This window comes from Bubalus bubalis, chromosome 24 (genome assembly GCF_019923935.1).
Source record: "Bubalus bubalis isolate 160015118507 breed Murrah chromosome 24, NDDB_SH_1, whole genome shotgun sequence".
Taxonomy (NCBI): Eukaryota; Metazoa; Chordata; class Mammalia; order Artiodactyla; family Bovidae; genus Bubalus; species Bubalus bubalis.
This window is the reverse complement of record NC_059180.1, coordinates 35,586,848-35,614,179: the sequence shown is the minus strand read 5'-3', so window position 1 is coordinate 35,614,179 and position 27,332 is coordinate 35,586,848. Positions and strand designations below refer to the sequence as shown.

At 41.7% G+C, this 27,332-nt stretch overlaps 1 protein-coding gene across 29 annotated transcripts in view; it reads left to right on the top strand.

Annotated features, from left to right (window-relative positions):
- The window catches only part of RBFOX1 (RNA binding fox-1 homolog 1), a 1,703,141-nt gene that overhangs the window by 1,657,503 nt on the left and 18,306 nt on the right, over positions 1-27,332 (top strand). For 19 of the 29 annotated variants that reach the window (XM_044936027.2, XM_044936024.2, XM_044936025.2 and 16 more), the window contains one exon: positions 1,064-1,128. In XM_044936027.2, coding sequence (XP_044791962.1) covers positions 1,064-1,128 — 65 coding nt within the window. Of the gene's footprint in view, positions 1-1,063; positions 1,129-24,756; positions 24,810-27,332 lie in introns of all 29 variants that reach the window. The other 10 variants (XM_044936042.2, XM_044936036.2, XM_044936039.1 and 7 more) reach the window with 1 other exon arrangement.

Genomic DNA, 27,332 nt, shown 5'->3' with positions numbered 1-27,332 from the left:
GAACTGCTGCTTCACAGCAAGGGTGAGAACCCTTCTCCCAGAGTATCGTGGGACTATATATTCTATTTAGAACCTGAATGGCCCCCGTGTTATCAGTGGAGACTGGATCCCGTTAACTGTACTAAGATCATTCAACAGTGGTTGATGTATCACTGTGGTCTGCTGAGCAAGGAGTTCTGTTATTTTCACAGTTTGATAACCAATGCTCCACTGAACACAATTCCTTTCGAATATGCCCATTTGCTTGTCCTCTGCTTAATTGAACAATTGCAATTACTGGTACATACAACTAAATGTTAATTATTTTTCTCCAATTTTTTTCTCTCCTAATGATTTCATTTACAAATTGGAAGACTTTATCATATTTTCCACAACAAACAAATTCCCCATTTGAACCAGTGTGATATCTTGAGCTGAAAAGACAGAATTTTTAAGCAGTGCTCAAGATTCCTTTTTTTTAATCATTATGTGACATTTAAAAAGCTAGAGACAATCTTCTGTCGTTGCTTTAGTGGTTGAACAACTACATATGCAAGAGACTCCTAACACAGTTTCAATCAAAGGATTATCTTATTTTTGTAAGTAAATATCAAAGGCATTAACATTAATAAATATCAAAGATAGCAGGGCATTAGCTTGACCTGTATTGGATTTTTAAGGACGTAATCAAAGATGGTTTGAATAAGATGTAAGTTGATAACTGATAAACCAAGGTAAAGCATACTCATTTTTGAAAATCTGGAAAGTTCAGCAAAGTAGAAAAAGCATTTAAATAATCTCCCATAATCCTCTGTACCCCAAAATGATTACCATTAATTAACATGTAGGTACATCTCCTTCAGAGGGTCTCTGGGTTCCTGCTTACAACTGCTAATCTTTAACATCCAGCTGGGGCTGGTCGTCCACCCCACATCTTTCTCGCGTGTTTTGGTACTAAGCTTTCATTAACCTCCACTTGAGTTCGCTAGATGTGGGTCACTGCTGTTCTGCTGGGGTCTCACCATCAGGCGCCCTGAGTCAGCCCCCTCTGAGTTCCTAAGCCTGCTTTCTCCTTGTGTTTTAGGGTGGTTATGCTGCATACCGCTACGCCCAGCCCACCCCTGCCACTGCCGCTGCCTACAGTGACAGGTAAGGGCTTTCCTTCTCACGCTTGACTATTACCTGGAAATGAACTTAGCTGGTGGGAGGCGAGCCTCTCGTGTGGTCTCGGTGCAAATGCATGACTGCTGGGGAAGGCAGTGCCCCGAAAGTTAGGTCTCAAGGTGAAGGTCAGCACGGGGCCGCCAGGACGCAGTGACGCCTAGCTCGCCCTGATCGCTTGCCCTCTCTGCTAAGACACAAAGACGGTGGGTCCGTGCAAAGCTGCTTTTCCTCTGACAGTCCCTCTGACAGCACGCCCTGCATGCACAAAATACACCCCTTGAACAACCTTCTCCTGGACTTTTCTGTAAAATCCTGGATTCATGTAACTCATAGGACGAAAGCCAAGAGAGGATCCCACAGGGTTTACCTCAATTTTCAAAACCTCAGTTCCCTTTTTTACACCTTTGTACAGTCAGGAAACCATTCCCCTTTATTGCCTTTTAAGATCCTGCCTGAAGGAATATGGGCAGTGTGTCTGGCATTCATCAGGAGAGTCTTTCTTTTTGGCAATGCCCAGACCCTGTGCCTATGAACATAAGCCAACATTTATTTGTAATGCACACCACATGTGAAGACTGGCAGCGGAAGGGACTGAAGTAGGTTTAAGAAACGCAGAAGTCAGGACTGGATGGCGGGGAGGCGGGGTGGTGAGGGCTGGGGGTTGGAGGAGCTCTATTACCCATTATCCAGGCTTAACAGATGACTCGGTTTCTGAAATGGCAAGCCACAGCTATTTTTGTATAAGTGCTTTGGAAAAAAAAAGAAAGTGTGCGTTTCCATATTGAATGCAAATCGTTGGCTCTGTTTTCAGAGGACATAAATGTGAATGTTCAGATGCTCTGCATGCACAAATGTCATGGAGGGTGCTTATTTTGGGTAATGACTCCTTTAATTTAAAACTATGTTTCCTGAATAAAACAGTAATGGTAACAGTTTGCATGTGTGGCTGAGGCATGCTGGGTTCGACAGGTAAGCAGGAGGTGTCTTGGACTCGTGAATGGGGAGTGTTGGCAGACTCTGGGTCTCCCCTCGGATCTCTTGTGACTCAGTTCCTCTCTTAGTTTGCTGTGGTATGCTTTCTCTGCAGTTCCATTCCATTTCTCACAAGATGTATCCTTAGTTCTTTGTAACTACAGACTTCTTCGGAGGTATACGAAAGCAAAAGAAATTCCTGAACCCTCAATGTCATACTTTGAAAACCCCAGGCATAAAAACTCGTGATCAAATAGCTCTTTGGCAAGACAGAGTTGAGATCTGTTATCTGATTGTATGCAGGTATTATTCCTATAACTTCCTATTATTCTTATAAACAGCCATCGAGAGCTCTCAAGTCTGGAGGGAGCTTCCAGAGAAACCCAAACAATTGTCAGCACACAGTTCTAAATACTTAAATTATCCAGTTACCCAATCATCCGTAGCTAGGATGCAAAATATGTTTTATGAAAGTTGCTATCTTCAATACACTTTGACACTAAATTAGGGAAATTGAGAGGGTCAAAAAAGCTAATAAAAACGATGACAGTCTTGAAATTCTCAAGATCATTCTACAAATGAAAAGGCTTAATTCTATTAAATTCTGCACACTGCATATTCACAGAGTGTCAATTGTAATGTGGTTCATCTACAACCCTTAATTATTTTTATGAAAATATCTCTCAATGCTAAATTCTCCAACACCCACTTTGTATATAATTACAATCATAGTAACTTTAGCCTGCTGCATAATTATAAGAATCTTAAACAGATTTATGTCTTTGATTTTTTTTTTTAATCTTGCTGCTTGGTATAAGTGCATCTATCCCCAAGCTGAAAAAAAGGTTAATTACAAAAATATAATTTAAATTACTTTCTTTAATATGACCAAAATAGACATTTGAAAAAAAACCAACAGTGTTTAATACTATTCTTAGATAGAATTACTTGAGGATCTGGCCATCTCCATTTGCATTTGCCTTACAAAATAAGTTAAAATTTTGCTGCACTTGGGGGCACCATATATGCAAATATATGTATGAAATCTGTTATTTTAATATTATTAAGATTTCTCACTGGCAACCTGTCCTACTGAAAAATTGCCCTCATTCTTGGTTTGGTAAATCTTGACTAACTCTGCAATTCCCACTTTGGTGTAATAGTTTCAGTTGAAGAGACCAACTAAACCTACTCTTGTCCATATAATTGGCCTCTTGCTGTTCATTAAAGAAATTTGCACATTAGGTCTTTTTGGTTGCTGTGGAAATTGATTACTAGTCCTATTTCACTTGCCACTTATGGAAATATTGCATCGAGAGAAATGCACACATAGATAAAATTACCAGAAAACAATCTTAAAAATTATGTTTCTGGTTTGATTTGTAAAGTGTATCTATGAAACGGTGGTACTTCCGTTTATTGTTAGTAAGCAGGTAAAGAGGAGGAAGACTCTTCAAGAGAAGACACATGTTTAGGGGAAAATGTGAAATTATCAGAAGAGCTTTCCAGTCAGTTAGAGATGGCAAGAATCTAGAGTTATCTCAGGGAAGTTGTGTAATCACTTATTTTTACTCCATCACAGGATAATGTCAGTAGGGAGAGACTCTTAGTACCTACTTTCTACAAGACAGGCAGGATGACAAAGAGAAAAGCTTCTTAACCCAAAGAAACTCCTTCAAAATAGGAAATAAAATCAGAAGGAACAGAGACTGTTTGGGTCACACTCACTGGCTGTCAACCTGATCCAAGGAGAAACCACAAGCTTTCTTATCATGAGATTCACTTCTCAAACATCTTGAAAGGGAAAGAAGTTTGATGTCCCCAGTTGGTAGAATTTTACCTTTTATCAGCACAAATTAAGCCCTCATCAAATTAAAGATTCAGGGGCCTTTTGGAAAATCTTAAACTCCAGTAGCCTCAGGACTGGCCAGAAGTTCGTTGATGGCCACCTTGTTAACTCCCTGCCCATCAGCTTCTCGGTTAAATGATCACACGATGATTATCTCAGAGTACCCTGAGAGTTTCTTGAATGCCGACCTCCGGAAGGAAGACCATCTGGTGTGGGCAGTGATTTCCCCCCAAAGAAAAAGACCTGACTAGACTAGGTAATTTTGCAGGCTCATTGACGAATCGAGTGGCAATAGGCAGATGTCTTTCTTGGGCATTCAGGAAAGATTTGGTAAGCCTTTGACTTCACCTCAAATCTTCTAATCTCACTTTGATTTGTGGAAAGCCAACTATCTGGACTCTGAAGGGAGATGGTTTTCTGAGCTTGAACCGATCAAAGCATGGCAGTGGGGCCGATGATCATCTGGTCATTGCATGCCACTTGGTGTTGCTGATGTGTTTGTGGTATGTTCTGGATTGGACAGGTCCATCACCACATTAGCTCAATGAATGGCTTGCTTGAATGAAGCCTGGGGGCAGGCTTCTCTTGATTGATTGGCTCTCGGTTTCTTTGTGTCTTCTCACCTGGTCCTTGTTGCATCTTTGAGCAGCCAAACTGGGAGGCAGGGAGGGAGAGGGGAAGATTTCCTTTTCAATGAATCACTCTACAGGTATTTGGGTAAACGTGTCTGATGTGTACACAGCTTTGATGACAATGTTACCACGCCAAAAAGGCAGACATCCGTCATGCTTGCCCTGCTTGCCGAACATCCTAACATCCCCTAACACACAGTGCATGGAAACAGCCCTCCGCATTAGGGCAGAAGGGAACTCAATTCAGACCAGCTAGAGGAGAAACTAGTAGAGGCATTCACTCTGAGACTTCATGACGACCAGGTGCCCTGCTAGTTACCCTGGGGCACTGTTTTCATGGACACTTGCATTTCCATAAAGATCCTTAAAAGTTAGCAGCTTTTGACCTACAGCAGTAGCCCCAGCCATACAGGTGCCTCTAGACTGAGCAAAAGAGACAGCAAGCAACAGGCTTCTGTTTGTTGTTTTATTTTCTACCCTTTTTTTTTTTTTTTTGAGACCTTTAAGTTTTTCAGCAACATTAGACTCTACCATATGAAACCACTATTTTTGTGGGTCCCAAATGGTAGAATATTGGCAATTTCATATAGCTCAGCTTAATAGAGGAGCTTCCCCAATGACTCAGGGGTAAGAAATCTGACCATAATTCAGGAGTCACAGGTTTGATCCCTGGGTCAGGAAGATCCCCTGGAGGAGGAAATGGCAACCTACTCCAGTATTCTTGCCTGGAAAAAAATCCCATGGAGAGGAGCCTGGTGGGCTACAATCCATGGGGTCACAGAGTTGGACATGAGCGTCTCAGTTGGACTGAGCAACGGACTAATCACAGCTTAATAGAAGCCCAATTAAAATGCCATAATATCAATATCAATAATCTTGCTCTCTGCCTATTCATACATATACATATATGTATGTTGTGTATATATATTGCTCACATATACATGTGAAAAATATATGTATACACAACACATACACACACTTCTGCCTTAGGACCTCATGGAGGACTTATATGCGTGTCTAGATAAATAAATCTTAATACAAGGAGGTCAGGATATGCCAAGTTGTGCCAGTCATTAGCCCCATGCTAGAACATCTTTTAAAAGTGATACTCATAACCCATAAATAATAGGTTCTATGTCAGAGAGAAATAGATTAGTAGCCTTTCTTAAAACTCAATAGCAATAAGTAGTCATGTCTTTGGGGTCATGGAGCGGTTGATCTATAGATCAACTATTTAAAATTATATGGTGGTAGAGATAGATAGGGGCTTCCCTGATAGCTCAGTTGGTAAAGAATCTGCCTGCAATGCAGGAGACCCTGGTTTGATATCTGGGTGGGAAGAGCTGCTGGAGAAGGGATAGGCTACCTACTCCAGTATTCATGGGCTTCCTTGGTGGCTCAGATGGTAAAGAATCTGGCTACAATGTGGGAGATCTGGGTTGGATCCTTGGGTTGGGAAGATCTCCTGGAGGAGGGAATGGCTACCCACTCCAGTATTTTGGCCTGGAGAATCCCCATGGACAAAGGAGCCTGGCGGGCTACAGTCTATGGGGTCACAAAGAGTTGGACACAACTGAAATGACGTAGCACAGCACAGCACAGAGATAGATAGGTACCTACATACATAGATGGATAGGTGGATGGATGGATGGATGGATGGAAAGGTAGATAGATGATAGGTACATAAGTGGTTAGGTGGATGAATGGAAAGAAAAAGAGAAGAGAGAAAGAGGGAAGAAAAAAGGAAAGAAAGCAAGAAGGAAGGAAGTATGGACAGATAGGAAAAGACCATCTTTCTATGCTCTCATAATAAGCTTCACGGCAGGACATAGAACTAAATTCTTATGTATAGCCTTAGTTTGATCTAAACTGAAAAACTAAAGGGGTTTGAGTTGATTTCCATTTGTGTGGGTACTCACTACTATTTTAGAATGTTTTACTTCCTGGATTTAGATTAAATAATAGAGAAATGTCATTAAAATAAGGCTAATAATTGCATTTAAAATGATATACCATTTTTTGTGGCGTATTTATCGAATCATATAGGCTAAAAACTAAGGGGTTGCCAGGCTACAAAGCATATATATGAGCACCATGAAATGAAAAATTTAATTTACCCTTCAAATTTTTTTTGGTAGAAGGGTTAATTTTTAAATATTGTAATACTTTAGGGACTTCACAATTTTACTCTTTCTGTTGAAAGCTTCATCTCTGGATCATGTGGATTCCTGAATGAGGGTAGACCATGCAAAAGCAGAGATAGGAGGGAAGTTTGATAGTTTTCCCTGTTCCTCTTGTGTGAACAGAGTTAGATCAAAGGTTGAAACTGTTTCTGGTTAAAGAGCACCCATTCTTTGTGATGTGTGCAATGAGGGATTTCAAGATCTTAGACCAGTGCTTTGTGTGAAGCACTATCTCCTTTGGGTTTCCCAGGTGGTGCTAGAGGTAAAGAACCCTCCTGCTAATGCAGGAGATGTAAGAGACATTGGTTCAATTCCTGGGTCAGGAAGAAACCCTGGAGAAGGAAATGGCAACCCACTCCAGTATTCTTGCCTGGAGAATCCAATGGACAGAGGAGCCTGGCATAGGATCGCAAGGAGTCAGACAAGACTGAAGTGACTTAATACTCTCTCCCATGGCCAGTTCATGACCAGGTGACTGCTTCTGATGACATATTTACTAGTTTTCCAGGACAGGAGAAAACCATGGACCATGTAATATGGTGACCAACTCTCTTGTCCAGAGAATGGCCAAACTTTAACCAGGCTTCTTTCCTATATGCTGTGAAAATAGCTTTTCTTGTATGAAAGGATGACAACAGCTTTGCTTTCTCCTTTTTTATCCAATTTTGTTTTGAATGTTCTTCCTCAGCAAAGTAAAAGTTGGCAACTCTATGATAGACTCCATATTATATTTTATTTACATTTTCAATCCTTTTTGAGAAATCCACTGGTGGAAAAATAGAGTGAGGGTGTTGTAAAACTTGGTGATGCCAACAGTGGAATTCTCAGATGGACGAGGACCTGAGGGCTTAGTTCATGGGTGTCCAGAGAGGATAGAGCCACAATTAAGACCAGGACCCGGGGTCAAAAGAGGGCTATTTGGGACTCACATTCCAACATGTTGAGTTAAAACAGCAGCAAGCAGTGGTTACTCCTCTGTATCTTTTATTGATAGTGCTCTGTTGAAGTTGTTCTTGATTTTAGCTGTTAATCTTTTCCACTGTTCTCACTCACCCATTGGACTTTCCTGGTGGCTCACACTGTAAAGAATCTGCCTGCCATGCAGGAGACCTGGATTCGATCCCTGGGTTGGGAAGATTCCTTGGAGAAGGGAATGGCAAACCCACTCCAGTCTTTTTGCCTGGAGAATTCCAGGGACAGAGGAACCTGGTGGGCTACAGTCCATGGGGTCACACAGAGTCAGACTCAACTGAGTGACTGACACTTTCACTCATCCTGATGAGCTCTTCTGGGTCCTGCAATTTAAAAAAGAAAAAGTTGCTCTGTGAACTTGTAATAGGAATGAGTCACTAATGTCTGTATTTATATCGTTTTTACTGCAGTGCCCAGAATAGCACGTACAGCTTTCAATTAGAACACTGGGTTGAAAATATGCATTCATACATAGTAGTGTATATAATCTATTCTTATTTTTTATTTATATTCTTGTCCTTCTTTTTGGTTTAAAGTTTACTTTCTTAACTGGTTCATTTTTTCCCCCAGTGACTCAGGGTCCCCTCAGGAAGAGAAAGTGAAGCTGATTAATCTAGACAGCTTTAGGGTAACTAGAAAGAAACAGGTATTGTCTGTAAATTTCATTTTCCAAGGTACACAAGCCAGATCAAAATAAATTTTATCAATAAAACTTGCCATATATATGAAAATGCTCCTGTGAAAATGTTCATTAGGTGGAAACAGAGGACTTTGGTACTCTTACTGTTTCCTAAGACTTCTTGAAGTTTAATATAGTAGCTGGGCAAACTTTGATTCAGATCATCTCTCTGTGATAATTATAATAATTATTATAATAACAGTGATAGCAACAGTAGCTATGTATGGAGACCTTGCTCTGTGATTGGCACTGTTCAAGGTGCTTTATAAAGACAGTCATGGACTTGGCATACCAACCCTATTAAATTGATGTTGCCACCTCCATTTCACAGATGGGGAAGTCAAGACTGGGGAAGGATGAAGAAGCTCAGTTCAGCTTGAGAGTGAAGTCTATGCCCTTAGTCCCCAGGCTCTGAGCATCTTAGTAGAGCAACCTTGAGGAGTCATTTCTCGGTCTTCCATCACATCACGTGTGATGGGTTTATTGATTCCACCTCACACAGTGGTTCGGAGGTTTCAAGATACTGCCTATGAAATATTCAGCACGTCAAGGGGCTATATAAAATGTTCTCGTTTTTATTTTCATGTTATTTCCATAATCCTCAATTCCAATTTTTCATATTTTATTTTATATTTCCGTAACATGATCCACTCGGAGAAGGCAATGGCAACCCACTCCAGTACTCTTGCCTGGAAAATCCCATGGATGGAGGAGCCTGGTGGGCTGCAGTCCATGGGGTCACTAGGAGTCAGACACGACTGAGTGACTTCACTTTCACTTTTCACTTTCATGCATTGGAGAAGGAAATGGCAACCCACTCCAGTGTTCTTGCCTGGAGAATCCCAGGGACGGGGGAGCGTGGTGGGCTGCCGTCTATGGGGTCACACAGAGTTGGACACGACTGAAGCGACTTAGCAGCAGCAGCAACATTACCCACTAAGAGTTTTAAATCTGGAGAGCAAGAGTGAGCTTGGAGGAAACCAAGACTATCTAGGTTATTTTAGTTCCACCTGAATCTGAGAGTTTGAATCTGAGCATTTGAATCTGAGAGTTTGAATCTGAAGTTTTGAATCTGTTGTTTCTTTAACCCATTCCAGAGTCAAAGTTTAGAGAAGGTAAGGATCAAATCTACTTAGCTGATTATGCTGTAGACATGACTTTTAAATAGACTAGGTAGGATTCTGTGCAAATCTAATCCTTTTGAATCCACTGAGTTCTGGAATCATTTGTTTGTTTTCCTTTGTTTCTTCTATTTTTTTTTTAATGGAAAAAACCAAGTATTCAGGGGCTACATAGGTCCTTTAATTGATCAGTCCTCAGAAGTTCAGATTTTGATAAATCAGGTTTTCTTAAAGTGAGCAGTCTTAGGTGACATTTCCTGCCACTTTTTAAATCTTTTCACCATGTAGATTTCTCTTTTGAAGTTAATTTTTCAGCAGTTGTCTCTTGTCTGTCAGGTGGTATGCACCACATTGGAACAAATGACCTGATCAGGGAAGAAGTTTAGTGAGGGCAGCCATATAATGATCATTTAAGATGGATCGTTTAAAGTAGGCCACTTAAGTGATCGTTTAAGACGGCATAATGCCTCAGACAAACGACGGCCTGTGAGTAATGACGCTAGGACCACAGGCTTCCGCTAGGACTATCAGAGGATGAGGAGGGCACGTGTGGCCACCCTCAGTGGAAGTCCCAGGCCCGGGCGGGAGAAGCAGGTCCAGGCATGGTGATGTACACCCCAGGAGATCCCACTATTGGGGTTCAAGTCCAGTGTGTGTCAGTCTAGGTCCTGGATTATTTCTATCCCCTTATCCTGTTCCTACAAAGTCAGAGCTAAGGCACATTTGCCTCTTCAAATAGTCATAACAAAGATGCAACTTAGTGATTAAAAAGTGAATGGAATTTCATGCTCTCATTTATTTATTTTCCCTATGGATCAATAATTCTGATTGAGCATTCACCGAACAAATTAAAATAACTAAGATAATTATATTTTCTGCCAGCCTGCTCTGCAGATGGACAATGATTCTATTTGATGAGGACTGAGATGGCCTGGGAAGAGTGAAGGAGGGAGTATGTAGTTCTTGATGGTAGCATCAGTGTGATTTGGGGAACTTGTGTTTACGGACACAGAGCCCTCAGTGATGAAAAGTAATATGTCTGTTACTGATCGATGTATTCCCTGAGTTTCTCCTTTTTCATTTACGTATATGCAGACACACGCACACACACATTGAGAGAAAAAGTGCTCAAATTTTTGTTTCAAGAACCAGTTGCCTTGGGTCCATACTCTGTAATGGTTTCTTAACTGGTGTTAGGCACTGTCGGTTGAATACATAATTTAATTGAAGCCATTAAAAGAAGAAGCAAGCCTGTAATAGTCAACAGACTAGACCAAGAAGGAGTTGGGGAGATATTAAAGGAAATTCCAAACCCAATAGACCATGGCTGTCACAGCCATGTGGGGAGCTATGTTTGCCAGTGACAAGATATAACAACTCCTTTGGTCATGTCATGGCCTAATTACATACTTTTCGGGTTGCAGATCATTGACTTGATGGGCCACAAAAAAGCAAATAAAACCTCTCTTTTCAGTAATATCATCAAGACCCTTCAACTGTGAAGGGTTTAGAGACAGGTGAGAAAGCCCAGTGCTACAGAGGCCAGTCAGACACCTCTGACGAGAAACTTTACACAGAAGCCTCTGGATCAGCCATTTCCATTGCAAATAAAGACCTTTCCTCGTAGAAGACAGTATTCCAGTCAAGTGGAATCGAACAGACAGGCCGTAGATAGACTCTGGGCCTTCTCAGACGGCGCTAGTGGTAAAGAATCTGCCTGCCAATGCAGGAGATACAGAAACACAGGTTTGATCCCTGGGTCAGGAAGATTCCCGGGAAGAGGGCATGGCAACCCACTCCAGTATTCTGCCTGGAGAATCCCGTGGACCGAGGAGCCTGGCTGGACCCTGCAGTCCACAGGGTCACAAAGAGTGAAACATAACTGGAAGAGACTTAGTGCACACACACACACAGATAAGCTCTGAGCTCATGAAGCATTCAAGAATGTGACAAAAATTAAACCCGCTCCCTGACACCTTTTACTTTTGGTCACTATCACATATCCTAGAAGATCTATATTTGCAGGTAAGAAGGAATTTTTTATTAAAAACTTCTAGTATTTCTTTTAACATTATCAAAGCAAGTTCTGGCTCTTATACCCATGAAGAGAACTTGAATTCTCTTCCAGAAGAACTGACTTCTGTTTATATGTAGGCTTTATTTTATTTTCGTATTTGTGTGTAATGCACGCCTGTTAACAGTCATTGGACAGAAATAAATAACTTATGATTTTCTCCCTAGGGTAGATCACAGTGATTGACTCTTCTGGAATTAGATTCTCCTCCAAACCATAGTGCATTTCATCTTTAATTGACATCTGGGACATTTAGAGTAGGGACTGCTATCAGAATTTAGGGGGATGGTAGTTGGGTAGGAGGGGCTTCCCAAGTGGCTCAGTGGTAAAGAATCAGCCTGCAATGCAGGAGACACGGGTTCGAATCCTGGGTTGGGAAGATCTCCTGGAGGAGGAAATGGCAACCCATTCCAGTATTCTTGCCTAGGAAATCCCATGGACAGAGAAGCCTGGTGGGCTACAGTCTATGGGGTCAGGAGAGTTGGACATGACTTAGCAACTAAACCACCATCACCAGTTGGGTAGGAGAGGGAATTGCAATAGCTGACTTGTCCATGCTGTCTTTGTTCCCAGCTTAGTCTTGCTACATTATGATATATGAATGTTTGGATCAATCAATAGATTTGGGAGAGAAGATTCAGAATCAAAACCAAACAGCCTTTTCCCTTCATTATTGTAATCACTTAGATTGAAATGCCTTGGCCTGAGAGTCTAGAAATGCATCACATGTCTGATAACCTGGATCAGTGGTTCCCAGTGTTTTTGCAGCTGTGGAATTTCTTTAAAAAGAAAACTAGGATCTCTGGATGCTCCTAACATCCTTATAATCCCTCTAGCATCCTTTTAATCCCTATTTTCATGGGCCAATGTTGTCATTTGAAATTTGATTGCATTAAAAGATGAGAGACTTCCCCTCCACACACACCATTTCTATATGGTTAAAGGGTTTGTGGATCACTTCTAGAAACTAGAATAGGAGCCCACGTGGTGGGGCTGGAGACACATCAAAAAATGTGTCCTAGAAAATATTAGTTCCATTGCTTTCCTAGAATGATAATTTCTCTGCTGTTTTTTTTTTTTTTTCAATTGTTTGCTTTAACATCTTTGACTTGAACTTAAAATTAACAAACAGCAGGGAAAGAAGTGCTTCCCTTATTCTGTTCTAATTTCAAGGCTAGAGGGGTTCACATTTAGGGTCCTTAGACACTTGAACTGCAAAGTGTGGTTCCTTGACCAACCAAATTCCAAATTGGCCTCACCAGGAACTTGTGAGACATGCGGACTATCAAGCCCCGCTTGAACCAGAATCTACACTTTTAAGATCCCAGGGAGATTTGTAGGCGATTTGTGAGAAGCACCATTCTCGAGGTGCTTCAGTTCTACCCCGGTAGGCAGTCAGAGGGGCTTCCCAGGTGGCACTAGTGGTAAAGAACCCACCTGCCAGTGAAGGAGATATAAGAGATGCAGGTTCGATCCCTGGGTAAGGAAGATGCCCTGAAGGAGGAAATGGTAGCCCACTCAGGAACTCTTACCTGGAACATCCCATGGACAGAGGAACCTGGCGGGCTACAGTCCATAGGGTCGCAGGGAGTCGGACATGACTGAAGCGACTTAGCATGCACACGGTCAGTAAACAACGTTCACTTTGGGTTCTCCCTCCACATGTCTTGCACGTGTAAGAGAGTTTGTAACTTGCTGACTAGTGACTGTCTCCTCTGCTCTCTCCCTTCTTCAAGGGGAAGGTCAGAGTTGCCCGAGGTTGGTTGTCCCTCACAATCCATTTTGTTGTGACTTCCTCCCTCAGCTAGCCGAGGGCCACCGATCATCATTTTCTTTACCCCAAAGATCCAAAGCTAATCAGAATCATCCTGTGCTGTTAATAATATCTCCTCATGGGTTGTGAATAACTGTAGACTCTCCCTGTTATAAAACTTACCCTGGAAAAGTCATATCAGACTCCTCTTACCTTTTTGGAGCCCCTGTTTTGCCATCTGCTAAAGGGAGAGAATATACCAGTTAGAATCAGAAAGAGGCAAAGGTAAACACTCACTGTTTTATAAACTGAAAAAAGGTGGTGAAAAGCATGGTGTTATCAATAATTTGACGATTGACAGGTTTTTTAGAGCATATATGGTTGAGGGCTTCCCTGGAGGCTCAGCAGTAAAGAAGCCACCTGCAATGCAGGAGATGCAGGTTCAATTCCTGGGTCAGGAAGATCCCCAGAGTAGGACATGGCACCCCACTCCAGTATTCTTGCCCGGAAAATCCCATGGACAGAGGACCTTGGCGGGCTACAGTCCATGGGGATGCAGAGTCGGACACGTCTGAGTGATTAAGCACACACGCACACACGTGTGTGCACACACACACAATTATTTGAAATTATTGAGGGACTTCCCTGGTGTTCCAGTGGTTAAGATTTCACCTTCTAATGCTGGGAGTGTGGGTTTGATCCCTGCGCAGGGAGCTGGGATCCCACATGCCTTGTGGCCAAAAAAAACCAAAACATAAAACAGAAGCAATATTGTAACAAATTCAATAAAGACTTTAAAAATGGTCCAAATCAGGAGAAGAAAGCATTGCATATATACGGACAAAATCAAGCAAATTAAATCCATCTGAAAGGACAGATCATTTTTAGATGAGGCAGTCTTTCAGGACCCACTGTAACACTAACATGAGGGAACCTGTGCTTCCTCAACTTGTCATTGCCCTGGTCAGGATGTAAAGCAGGATCTCTCACACTCCTTGTGCCTACTCTTTGATTGGTGCATGCATTGGCCAGTCTATGCTGATTCGCCTACAGATTACGATCAGAGAATGAGATTTAGAGCCTGAATCTCAGTTCATAAGTTCCTTACTACACAAGATAATAGTGGCAAGCTAATTGACCCTCCACTGTCTCATCATTAAAGGGGTGGGGGGTTAATGAGTGATGCCTGCCTTCCTGAGTGGTTGTGAGAATTAATTGTGGTCATGAAGAGAAAGCTCCTTGCATAGCACTGATGCTCAGTAGCACTCAGGATATTGTCATCAATATCATCATCCTTATTATTATTATTATCAGCAGCATCACTAAACTAGGAGCATAATTTGCTTTGTTGACTCAAAAATGAGTCCCTTCCTGTGGCAGCAGGTTCTCTGAGTCAAAAATTTTTGCCTCTAGAAGATTTTTTTTTGGTTTTTCAATCTTGACTTTCATCCTAGAAACATGAAAACACATTGACCTGAAATTGGCCAAGAGAGGAGAACTTAAATGTTCTCACCACAGGCAAAGAAAGGTGACGCTGTGTAGTGATGGATATGTTAATTACCTTGACTGTCATACTCGTTTCACAATATACATGGGTATTAAGTCATCAATTTGCGCACCTTTAAAAAAAAAGCATGCTGTACAGCCTGGTTATAAACAATGTTAATTTGTCAATCGTGTCTCAAAATTGGGGAAAAAAAATAGATTGGGCAAAAATGTTTTGAAGGAAGAAGCACCTGGGAACCTTGTGATCAAACAGCCTGTACTTCTGTTCATCTTTCTCCCAGATTATTTCTTCTTTTTTCATGTGCAAGGAGGAGCTGTCAGGCTACCAGGGGCACATCAAGTTCGTAGGAAAACACAATCAATTCTCCCAATGTAGACCCTGCCCCCAAACCAACATGACTTCAAAGAGTCAAAAAAAAAAAAAAAAACCCAAACCTACCTATGTTGCCCTTTTCCCATCATACTTGATGAGAAGTCCAATGCTGTGGTGGTAGTGGGTTTTCGGAATCCCCAGGGATTAGGACGGTTCTGGAACTTTCCACCATCAGCTCCCTTTGTTTTGCACACAACTCCTAGGTGGACCCAGACCATCTCAGTGTGGCCTCTCCACCATCCAGAGGCTCAACCTGGACACCCTGTGCTTCTCCTGAGCCTCCAGGAGCTCGGAGACCGCCTCCTCAATATGAGGTGGCTTCTCCTAGAACAGCGGTCCCCAACCTTTTCGGCACCAGGGACTGATCTCATGGTAGACAGTTTTCCCACGTCCTGGGGTGGGAGTGGATGGTTTTGGGATGACTCAAGTACATTGCATTTATTGTGTACTTTATTTCTCTTGTTATTACACCAACTCCACCTCAGATCATCAGGCATTAGATCCTGGAGGTTGGGGACTCCTGCTCTAGAGAATAATATATGCTGTTCAGAGAATCTGCCAGACCCATCTCCAACCTGTGATTGGTACCCCACTGTGTTCTCATTTGCCTGCCCAATGAAAGCTGAGGTAGAATTTTACCTTCCTGAAGGTTGCAGCCACCTGTAAAATGACCTACAACCTCAAAAGACTCTTAACTATCCCCACTTGCCCTAAACCCACAGAAGCCCAGGACTTAACACAAATAGCCAATGTCTTTGTGGAGAGAGAGAAGCTTACAGTGTTCATGAGTCCATGCAGCCAAAAAAATTAATGTCTTCCCCCAAATGGGCTTCCCTAGTGGCTCAGACAGTTAAGAATTTGCCTGCAATGCAGGAAACCCAGGTTTGACCCCTGGGTTGGGAAGATCCCCTGGAGAAGGGAAAGGCTACCCACTCCAGTATTCCTGCCTAGGAAATCCACTGGACAGAAGAGTCTGGTGGGCTATAGTCCACAGGGTTGCAAAGAGTCAGACATGACTGAACAATAATATATTCCCCAAACAAATTGCTTTCCCATTCATGTTCTCATTGATCTGCACGTACATATACCAAAAAAGCCCAAGAGAGGGCTGTGTGTGTGCACACGTGTGTGCAAGTGTGCTGTTTGTTCCCATTTTACAAATGAGAAAACTGAGGCCCAAAAAGATGAAATGATTTTTCTGTTGGAACACAGCTTGTGCATAACGGGGCCCAGCTTCCAGACTCTGCTAGTTCTCTTTCACTTGAGCTGAGAAAAGCAGTGCAGTGGGAACAAGGGAGAGTATTACATTTTGGAGAAACTAAGAAGGCAATGGCACCCCACTCCAGTACTCTTGCCTGGCAAATCCCATGGACGGAGGAGCCTGGTGGGCTGCAGTCCATGAGGTCGCTAAGAGTCGGACACGACTGAGCGACTTCACTTTCACTTTTCACTTTCATGCATTGGAGAAGGAAATGGCAACCCACTCCAGTGTTCTTGCCTGGAGAATCCCAGGGACGGAGGAGCCTGGTGGGAGGCTGTCTATGGGATCTCACAGAGTCGGACACGACTGAAGTGACTTAGCAGTAGCAGCAGCAACATTACAGAAGAGGGCTGTGCCAAGGTCTCCAGGAAATGGAGGTGCCCTTGCGTTTGAGTGTCTACAACTCAGAGGTTTGGTGAGGAAGATTCAAACTGGGGACAGATTCACAGGCTTTAACTCCTTTCGCATTAAACTTTTTAACGTATGCAGTGTTAATGTAGGAACTGTTGCTCCATGAAATAGTTTTGAATGGGCGTGAATGCATTCCTCTTTTTAAAAATATCAGGATAGCCATTTCAGAGGAGTCTATAGTTAATCTACTTATTTGCTTGTTTTTTGTTCTTCATCTTGATTCTACATGACGTACATATGATTATATATATATATAAAACAACAGGGCAGGGAAAAATATGAATCTGATTGGAATTTGTACAGTTCTAGAACTTTAGAACTGAGTCGGTGGGGGGGAGAGGTAAAATACTGATCACAAGCAAATCGGTCTTCCTTTCAAGGTGATAAAACTGAAATATAAATTAGATTATGAGCTTTGAGACAGCCAAGCCCAGTACTAGACACTCCTCTGTGGTTTAAAGACCATGAGCATGGCCTCAAATTCCTTAAGCTTAGCTGGTTGCCTTGGAGAAGGAAATGGCAACCCACTCCAGTATTCTTGCCTAGAGAATCCTGTGGACGGAGGAGCCTGGTGGGCTGCTGTCCATAGGGTTGCACAGAGTCGGACACAACTGAAACGACTTAGCAGCAGCAGCAGTAGGGGTTGCCTGGCCCATCGCAAGCCCTCCTTAAGCATCTGAGGAGTGAATGAAGCACATCAGTAAACTGTTTAGCAAAGGTACCCAGTAGAACTGTAATAGGAGCATCTTTTGTCTGCATATTATATTTATGCAGGAATCCATCATGGCTGGATTCCCCAAGATTCCAGCAACTTTTAAAATCTGACCAACGACCTGATTAGTGTACCTTTCTACCTGAATTTTATGTGTCTAAAAAGAATTATCTGGTAAACATAGTTATTTAAAAATTAATAACTATTAAGAAATACGACCCAGAGGGATGGAATGGGGAGGGAGGAGGGTTCAGGATGGGGAACACATGTATACCTGTGGCGGATTCATTTTGATATTTGGCAAAACTAATACAATTATGTAAAGTTTAAAAATAAAATAAAATAAAAAAAAGAAATATATTGAACAATGTATTAATTACAAATGCCAATAATTAAAATATCAAGAACTATAAATGATGGAAATCAACAGTAGCACAATTTAATTTAAAAAACAAAAGAACATGCCATTCTTATTTCCTGTAAAGGGAGGTACCTATGTTCAGAGAACATATGTGAGAAATTAGTTCTCAGTGCTGGCAACACATTAGAAACACCTGTGTGGCTTTTTGGAAATACCTGGGTACCGCTGTCCAGAATTCTGATTTAAATGACTGGATCTGGTCATGGGTATGTTATATTTTAAAAGATGGTCTGATCATTGAAAGAAAAAGTGTTAGTCACTCAGTCGTGTCCGACTCTTAGCAACCCCATGGACTGTATAGCCCACCAGGCTCCTCTGTCTTGGAATTCTCCAGGCAAGAATACTCAAGTGGGTTGCCACTCCCTTCTCCAGGGGACCTTCCCAACTCAGGGATCAAACCCAAGCCTCCTGCACTGCAGGCAGATTCTTTACCATCTGAGCCACCTGAGGAGCCCTGGTCATTGGTATTTTATATTTTTTAAAAGAATCTTAGAGTACTATAATGAGAACCTCTATAACTAACAGATACCCTGGAACTTACAGATAGAATTAAATTAACTTTGTCCATTGCCATCTTGGGGCTGACATCTGTCAGACCAGAAGACTCCCTTCTCAGGCTGAAGGAATACTTTAGAAGATAGCCTTGAAGGATTTTAATCACATACCTGTGTGTCTGTGTGTTAGAGTGAATATTCATAGCATTGGCTACAAGAGGAAACTCACTGTGAGTGGCATCAAGCCTGCATTTTGTGTAACAATAGAGACAAAGATTAACTAAAAGGCCAGTGAAGGGTAAATGACCAGCACCTTTAACAGTACAATTTAAAACCAGTATTATTTGATGGAAGGACATCTCCGGTCTGGCCTTTCCCTCCACCCCCACCCAGGTGGGAAGATTTCTCTGTATCTTATTCATACCTAATCCCTCACATCTCCTCCAGCAACCCTGGCTGGCTATTATTTTCATTTGACTCTTAGAATTCAGCCGTGGGTGGTTTGTCGAAGAAAAGAAAATTGCCAAGAGATGAGATTTAGCCTAAGATGAAAAGCAAGATATTAAGGAAAATATAGCAAGTTCCAGGACTTATTTAAGTGTTCCCACCAGCAGAGTCAGATCCAGTGTCTAAGTGGCCAGTCTGTGCAGAGGTGCCCAACCTTTTTGGCATCGGAGACTGGTTTTGTGGAAGAGTTTCTCCATGGATGGGGGTAGGGTTGGGGGATCCTTTGGGGATGATTCAAGTGCATTACATTCATTGTGCACTTTTCTCTATTGTTATGACATCAGTTCCACCTCAGGTCATCAGGCCTTAGATCCCAGAGGTTTGGGATCCCTGATCTATGGAAATCATCATAAAACATCATGAAGTTTGGTAATAGATTAAAAGAGAGAAAGACTATGAAAATTCCTCCATAGACAAGCCACACCTATTATTGACTCCATACCCTTTGTGGGAGCATCCCTGAGAAGAATCTTAGAAAGTGAATGAGACTTGGGGTCTTGGAATCTAAAAAAATAGAACAGATGAATGTATATAAATAAACAGACTCACAGATCTAGGGAATAGGGGGGAAAGGAAGAGAGGAGGGGTAACATAGGGATATAGGATTAATAGATACAAACTATTATGTATAAAAAGATACAAGAACAAGGATATATTATAAAGTATGGGATACTTAGCCATTATTTTATAATAACTGTATATGGAGTCCAATCTACAAAAATACTGAATCACTATGTTGTACACCCTAAACTAATATAATATTGTAAATCAGCTATACTTTAGTTATAAATAACAGAATAAAATATCAAAAAAATCTTGATTATGATTTTTATATTTAAGCAAAAAAAAAAAAAAAACGCTAGAGTCTTGACCCAACACAGCTATCTCGAGTTTACCTCCATCCCTTAACATCTCGTTCACATTACATGACCTTTCTCTGTTACCTCATCTGTGAAGATGGGGAGGATAAGAGAGATTGTCAGGAAAAACAAATGAATGAATACATACATACAGCACTCAGCAACCACCTGTCATAGATAAGCGCTCCATCACTGTTAGCTGGTAGCCCTTTGGTGTCCACATTCCAAAGGATTGAAAGGAACGCAGCCTTCTGTCTTGTGCTCAGTAATTGACTATTTCCTCATTTTTCTTAAATTAGTCATCCTCTCTTCTTCCACAAAGCCTCCCTCTATCCAGCAGTCTTCTGGGAAAGGCAGGCTTTGAAGCGAAAATGAAAATGAATTTGCAAGAGATGTCTCAGCAAGTTTTCCCAAATTTCTCCATGGTAAAAAAATTACCCAGGACCACAGTTCCCTCCCTGGAGGTCTTGTCCAGATAATCAGACTTCTCTCCTGGAAATTCTCATGCAGGTGGTCAGGGCTGAAACCCAGACATCCATATTTTTTAACAAGCATTCTAGGTAATTGTCTTCAGGGAAGTTTGAGACATTCTGGAGTAGAGGGAGGGGTCAAAAATGGGGATGAATTATAGGTTAAAAAAAACAACAACATGGAAAAGAGAATTAGATGCAGACTCACTAGGAAAAAAATGGAAAGACCCAGCCAAGATGAGCTTGAGTAAACACATCGGGAAGAAGAGGAACAGAGGAGGAAGCAAAAACAGAGAGCATGATATTATGGCCATGTTTCATCAGCTTCTCTTGCAGAAATGAGGTTTAAAGTTCATTCTCTGAGAAGGCTTTCAGAAAGTAAAAGTAACCAGTCCTGGGTCATGTGTGGTTTTCTATGATCCAGCCTCAGAAACCATGCAACTAGGTTGTCTCAGAGACCAGCACGGAAGGTGGCAAAATGGAAGTTGCAAGAAAAGCAAAATCTATAACCAATTCAGTGTTCCAACCCCCTTTCTACTCCCCATTTGTAGCATCCCCAGTGCTTTGCGGCCATGGCTGAGCAACCCCTGCCTCTTTCCAGACTCACTCCTAGACCCATGAAGTCAGGACCCACCAGAGCAGAGTTCAGCTATCCCAGGTGGCGCTAGTGGTAAAGAACCCACCTGCCAGTGCAGGAAAGGGGTCAAATCCCTGGGTCAGGAAGATCCCCTGGAGGAGGGCGTGGCAACCCACTCTAGTATCCTTGCCTGGAAAATCCCATGGACAGAGGAGCCTGGAGGGTTTCAGTCCATAGGGTCGAAAAGAGTAGGTCACAACTGAAGCAACTTAGCACATGTGAATCTAGGAGGGCTTCCCTGGTGGCTCAGTGGTAAAGAATCTGCCTGCCAAGCAGGAGACATGGGTTCAATCCCTGGGTCAAGAAGATCCCCTGGAGAAGGGAAATGGCAACACACACCAGTGTTCTTGCCCAGAGAATCCCATGATCAGTGGAGCCTGGTATGCTGCAGTCCATGTGGTCACAAAGAGTCAGTCATGTCTTAGACTTAGTGTTGCTACTTAACATCACCATGAATCTAGGAGCCGCCAAGATGAGAACCAGTCAACTAGACAGGTGCTTCTCTCTTGGCTGTGTAATACACTCACCTGGAGGTCTTTAGAAAATACTGATGCCTGAGACCCACTCCCAGAGCTACCCATTTAATCGGTCACTAGGCTTTCTAGAAGCTTACTGGGTATTTACTCTGTCTGGCCAAGGTTGAGAAAGATTCTGCCAGACATAATCATTGAATCACTGAACAAACCAGTTGGCTAAAAAATCAGATCCAACTGCGTTTGAAGTTTACATCCTCAGGCCTGTGTCAAGAGTGAAAAGCAGACTAGGATTAGCAAAAGGGGACAGGCCCCAGGCTAGCCTCCTTTCCCCTCTTAAGAGTTGACCCGGATGTCCAGAGCACACCTGGGTTGCTCTGATCACTGAGTTTTCCTGTCACTTAGGGCACAGCAGACTGCTCTGCTACATTGTTAATCTCTTTGATCACACCTCTCTCTGGTCATTTGGAGTAAATGATTTCACCAAGAGGGTTGGATCATTTATGGGCAATCTAAGATAAATAGTTTATCTTCAAGTAAAAGCAGGGAGAAACAGAACCACATAAAAATGTCCTAACAGAGGAGGCAGGGCTTCCCAGGTGGTTTAGTGGTAAAGAACCCCCCTGCCAATGCAGGAGACCCAATCCCTGGGTCGGGAAAATCCCTTGGGGAACGAAGTGGCAACCCGCTCCAGTATTCTTGCCTGGAAAACCCCATGGACAGAGGAAACTGACAGGCTATAGTCCATGGGGTTGCAAAAGAGTTGGACATGACTTAGCAGTTAAACAACAGCAGCAGAGGGGACATAGACACCACAGTGAAACCTGCCCCTTCTTCTCCTCATTCCTCTCTTGACCTGATCTGTGGGGTATCCCTTGCCAGGCTCTTATTTGCCAGGCATTTTCTATTAACTGTACTCATAATCAACTTATGAAAGAAAGTGTAGTTTAGAGGGAGACGTGATCACACAGGGTGACTCCAGGGAATTAATGAGCTCTGTAAAAACACACTTTTCTGAGATGTTAGGATAGACTTCCTGGGATGGAGGGAGATTGCTTCTGTGGATTAAAACTAAAAGTCAGTACAGAATTAATACATCTGAATGGCTACTGTTTTTTAGAAATATGTTTATATATCTTTTTTTGGCATTGCTGCAGAGTCCATGGCACATTCCTTAAAATATCACTGTTGATGCTAACTCTAAACTTTGATATAGGCTTGATTTGATAGTCACAGGTCATCTGAGGCAACTCTTCTGTAGACAGTGAGTCATCAACAGGAGTAGTTGCCTTTGTTTGGAAATTTACTCAGGAATCAAAGGCACTGAAAAAGCCAAACACATTATTAAAAAAAAAATAAGAATATGGAGAAAGAGTAGCATTTTTTTTAAAGAGCAAATATATCATGTCAAAAAGAAGAGGGCTATGAAGGACAATAATCACATTTTCTAAAAACCTGGTACAATTCAAGAAAAGGGTCTAGTTTCTTTATAATCATACTTGTAGGCTATATTTTTACAAAGGTTCTCTCTTCATCAGACCATTTTTTTTTTATTATTTCTGTTGGTTGCCTCCCATGGTTTTTCCAGAATCTAGCACGCTTGACAGTCCCTTAGGGAAAATTCAGAGGAGAGATTCAAGGTAGTACTGTCTTTAGGATGAGTGAGTAGGGATGCGATGGAGCCACCTCATGAACGAGGCCCTGCCTCGTTGATAAGTGAATAGCTGTTCCAAAGAGCTTGTCTCTTTGGATAAACCAGACGACCCTTCTTGGTTACTGTAGGTTGTTCTTATGGGTGTGCTAGAAACAGAGGTCCCTCCAAAGTGCTTGTTTGGTCCACCCAATAATATATTTGTAATTTGAGCTATCTGTGTCTTCTGCCCCTAGAGTCAGTCCAAGGTGAGCAAGTCAAAACAGATATTCAACTCAAGCATCTTCATTTTCAGGGATATTAAGTTTAGTGCTCCTCAAACCTTGAAAATTTGATGCCAGGTAATGATGGGGCCCGGAAAGTTTGTGTCAGAGCTGAAAGATAGCCAACATCCAAAGACACTGACTTTGTTTTAAGAGAGGTAATAAATGAACTTAGTTATGACTTTTATTACGATGGATGAGAAACATAAAAAATGCTGTCCTCAAATCACGTATGAATTTTAAGATTTCATTGTCATGGCAATAATGAGAATCTTCAGCTGAATGTTACATTCTAGTGAATTTCCAAGTGGTAACTCTATGTATATTTCAGGGAGTTACCTTCTGCAACAGGAAAACTTTCTTAAGATGTTTTAAGAGATGCTCAATCACTAGACCAATCAAACTGAAATGCACTTATCTTGGTTCTAGATGATTCCCATACACAGAAGACTCTAACAAATAAGAATTAGAAGCCTTAGTACTCCTGCCTCTGAGGCATTTAAGAGCCTTGCCGATCTCATTGGGACATTTTTGTAATCTGCCTGACACAGATGTTCTTATTTCTAGAGAAACAGACAGTACCCCTGGATTAGAATACATTACCTTGTGGAAATGCCACAGTTGGAAACATCTTAAAAGACTTTTATCATCTTTCTGGATTTATTAAATCAAAGTGAAATAGCGTTTTCCATTTTTATTTTCTTTTTTAATACTGCATCGTTAAAAATAATTTGGCAAGGCAGGGTTTATTTCAATTGATGAGTTCTCTTACCTTCTTTATGTAGCAAGCCTCATTTGGTGAGAAAATTATTATCCATAACACGATACCATTTAATGTTCTCTTCAGAAATGATGGCATTGCTTTTTCTTTCCTTTAAAATTTTTTTAATATTATACTATAATAGTAATAAAGTCTGGAATTGTATGATTTTCCTAGCTAGTTGCAGTATACTCTTTTTCTAATAGTCTATTTTTTTCTTTTTAGCATAGTCTCCTTTGAGTGTAAGAAATCCATAGAAGCTCAGTTTGAAAAACCCTAAGCCTTAGAAACCCACCCTGGCATGATAACATGTTAGTAACACATAGTATTAATATCTCATGCAACAGCTGTACATGGTCCATGTTCTGACATCACCATGATTTTGTGGAAGGGTTCCCTCGCATGCCTGTTTCATGATCTTCCTAAACTCTCCAAGCCCACAATAGCAACACATTTCCTTGCAACATCCATTCAAACTCAGCACCCTTCCCTTACCTCATCTGACTACATCGAACCAATTGGCAGAGAGCGCATTTCCCCCTGAGCGAGCAGTATTGTGAATTTTATCTTCTCTTCCAGAAATCAGTTCGTCTTCGTTGCAGCAGATGAAATTTCTTGTAACACCTCTGCAGGTAACAAACATTGCTACTTCTTGGTGCATCCATCCAACTCTCAGTATCCTTTGTTTTTCTTTTTTTCCCTTCACATGCTGCAGTCGGTCATGCTAGAAAGTTGAGTTAAAAAAAAAAAGTCATATCTTTGCAGTATAGCTGGAGCTTTTAGGCTCTGCTGTCTAAAAAGACAGTAGGCGTTTTGCTAACTTGGATGTTTTATTTCCGGTTTTAATAATACATGATCCAGAAAAGTAAGACTATATTGAATGAAGCCACAATAAAATATTACAGTATAATCAGTGCTCTTAACATTAAAATACTGAATAGGGGAGATTTAGGCACACAGGCATGGGACTTCTATGTTTTGGGACGTATTATGTCTGGGTTCACATGGGTTTCTATGGGATTATTTGGGATCTTTATGGAATGACTGTTTTATATTATAGGCCCTAAAAGACTGAATCTATAAAGCTGGAGGCATTGGGGAATATAATAATCTCTGTCTTATAAGAAGAGGATCTTCATTCCATTAGTTAAAGATCTATTTCCTTTCTTTTAACACATATTACAAGTAGTAAGGCATGAGAGAGACAGAGTCTTCTGTTTTTAAAATCAGTCAATTAGCAAGTGGAAATTGCCCAGTTGCATGGTGTGTCCATCAAAATAACGCCTGTCTTTTTACTTTGATGTGGTTCAGAACAGTTGTGTTTAGACTTTCATTAGCATGGAATTACTTGATTAAATGTCAAGATAGGTGAGTTGCCTTAACTAACAACAGAATTCTTTTATTTATTTGTTTATTTATTTTGCTTTTAAGCCTAAACTGTGACCCAAACAATGAGTAGGAGATCTTACCCATGCGTTGCTTTTAGCCAAGAAGGGAGGAAATGACAGCTCATCCCCATGTCATTGAGTGTGCCATGACCTTCAAAAGCATACATTAAATAGCCCAACATGTAGACATTCATCTGTCACCAATCATGTGTTATCAGTAGCATGGTGAACAAAGGCATGTTTGCAGCGCTTCACCCCCTGCTTAGGGTCTTAAAAAGAGAAAGACATCAGGGGAGCAGGGAGAACTAGAAACAGGCGCCCAGCCCTCCCTGATCTATTTCATTGATAGTTTCAGTATCAATATTTTTAATGGGTTATGGTGTTCCCCTGAGAGAGCCTGAGATATACATGCTCACATGATAAAGCTCTAGCTTACAACCTTCCTAGAAAACCCTGCTCTTTCCCTTCTAACTCCTAGCCTCAAGTATCTCTATTTCTACTGTGAGAGATGAATTCACTAATGCCTAATGATAGAAGGTAGGAAGTCCTATTACTGGAGGTGGGGTGGGGAGGACTCTAGGAAAAGAGTCACTTAACCTTTGCAGAACCTTACAGAGAGAATGGAGCATGCGACTGAAGGGGAAATCAGCTTGGGTTGGGGAGGAATGTCGGTTTAAAATGTTAATGAGCATCCTTTGTGGCTATGCTGGTCATCCAGAGCCTCCATCTTCCCGGTGAGCCCGAATGCATGTTCCAGTGTATCTTAGGCTCTATTTTGACATCATAAGTCAAACACTGCGAAGTTACCACCTAAGAGGTAGATATCGATTTTGCCCTGTGACTTAACAAACCCTGCCTTGTAAGCAAGTGGTCTGCATCGAGGAGAAGCTGCAGATAATGAAAGTTTGCCCGAGTCGAGAGAGTGTCTTCGCCTACCTTGTCTAATTTAGGATGGCTGCTCTGTAAATTCTTAATGAATTGCTATTGATCAAATTTCAAATTGAGAGAGATATCCCTGTGGCTTTGATGGTCATATTAATAATATGTTGTATGCTTCATAAAGTTCAATTTGAACTCTGAATTTTGAATCAAGCGTGAAAAAGGAGACACCCATATCCATCAAATGTGAATTATCTCCTAGCCAGATCACTCTCCTCACAGAATGAAAATGAAAAATCAGAACTCTGCAGTCAACAAAGGTTGTGACTCATGGTTTCAATGAAGTCTTGCTCACAGGCTGGAAAAAAACCCAGGGCACCCACACCCTAAGCAACCCAACCATCTGGAATTCTCCCCTCTCTATATAGAACAACACTCCTTGTTGTTGTTCAGCTGCTGTCATGCCTGATTCTTTGTGACCCTATGGACTGCAGCACACCAGGCTTCCCTCACTATCTCCTGGAGTTTGCTCAAAACTCATGTCCATTAAGTTGGTGATGCCATCCAAACATCTCATTCTCTATTGCCCCCTTCTCCTCCTACCCTCAGTCTTTCCCAACATCATGATCTCTTCCAAGGAATCAGCTCTTTGCATCAGGTGGCCAAAGTGTTGGAGCTTCAGCTTCAGCATCAGTCCTTCCAATGAATATTCAGGGTTTATTTCCTTTAGGATAGACTGGTCTGATCTCCTTACTGTCCAAGGGACTCTCAAGAGTCTTCTCCAACACCACAATTTGAAAGCATCAATTCTTCGATGCTCACACTCCTTAGGGTGGGTCTGTTGAATCCTCATGTCTCCTGGATTTCAGTATTTGACCTCAAGAGGCA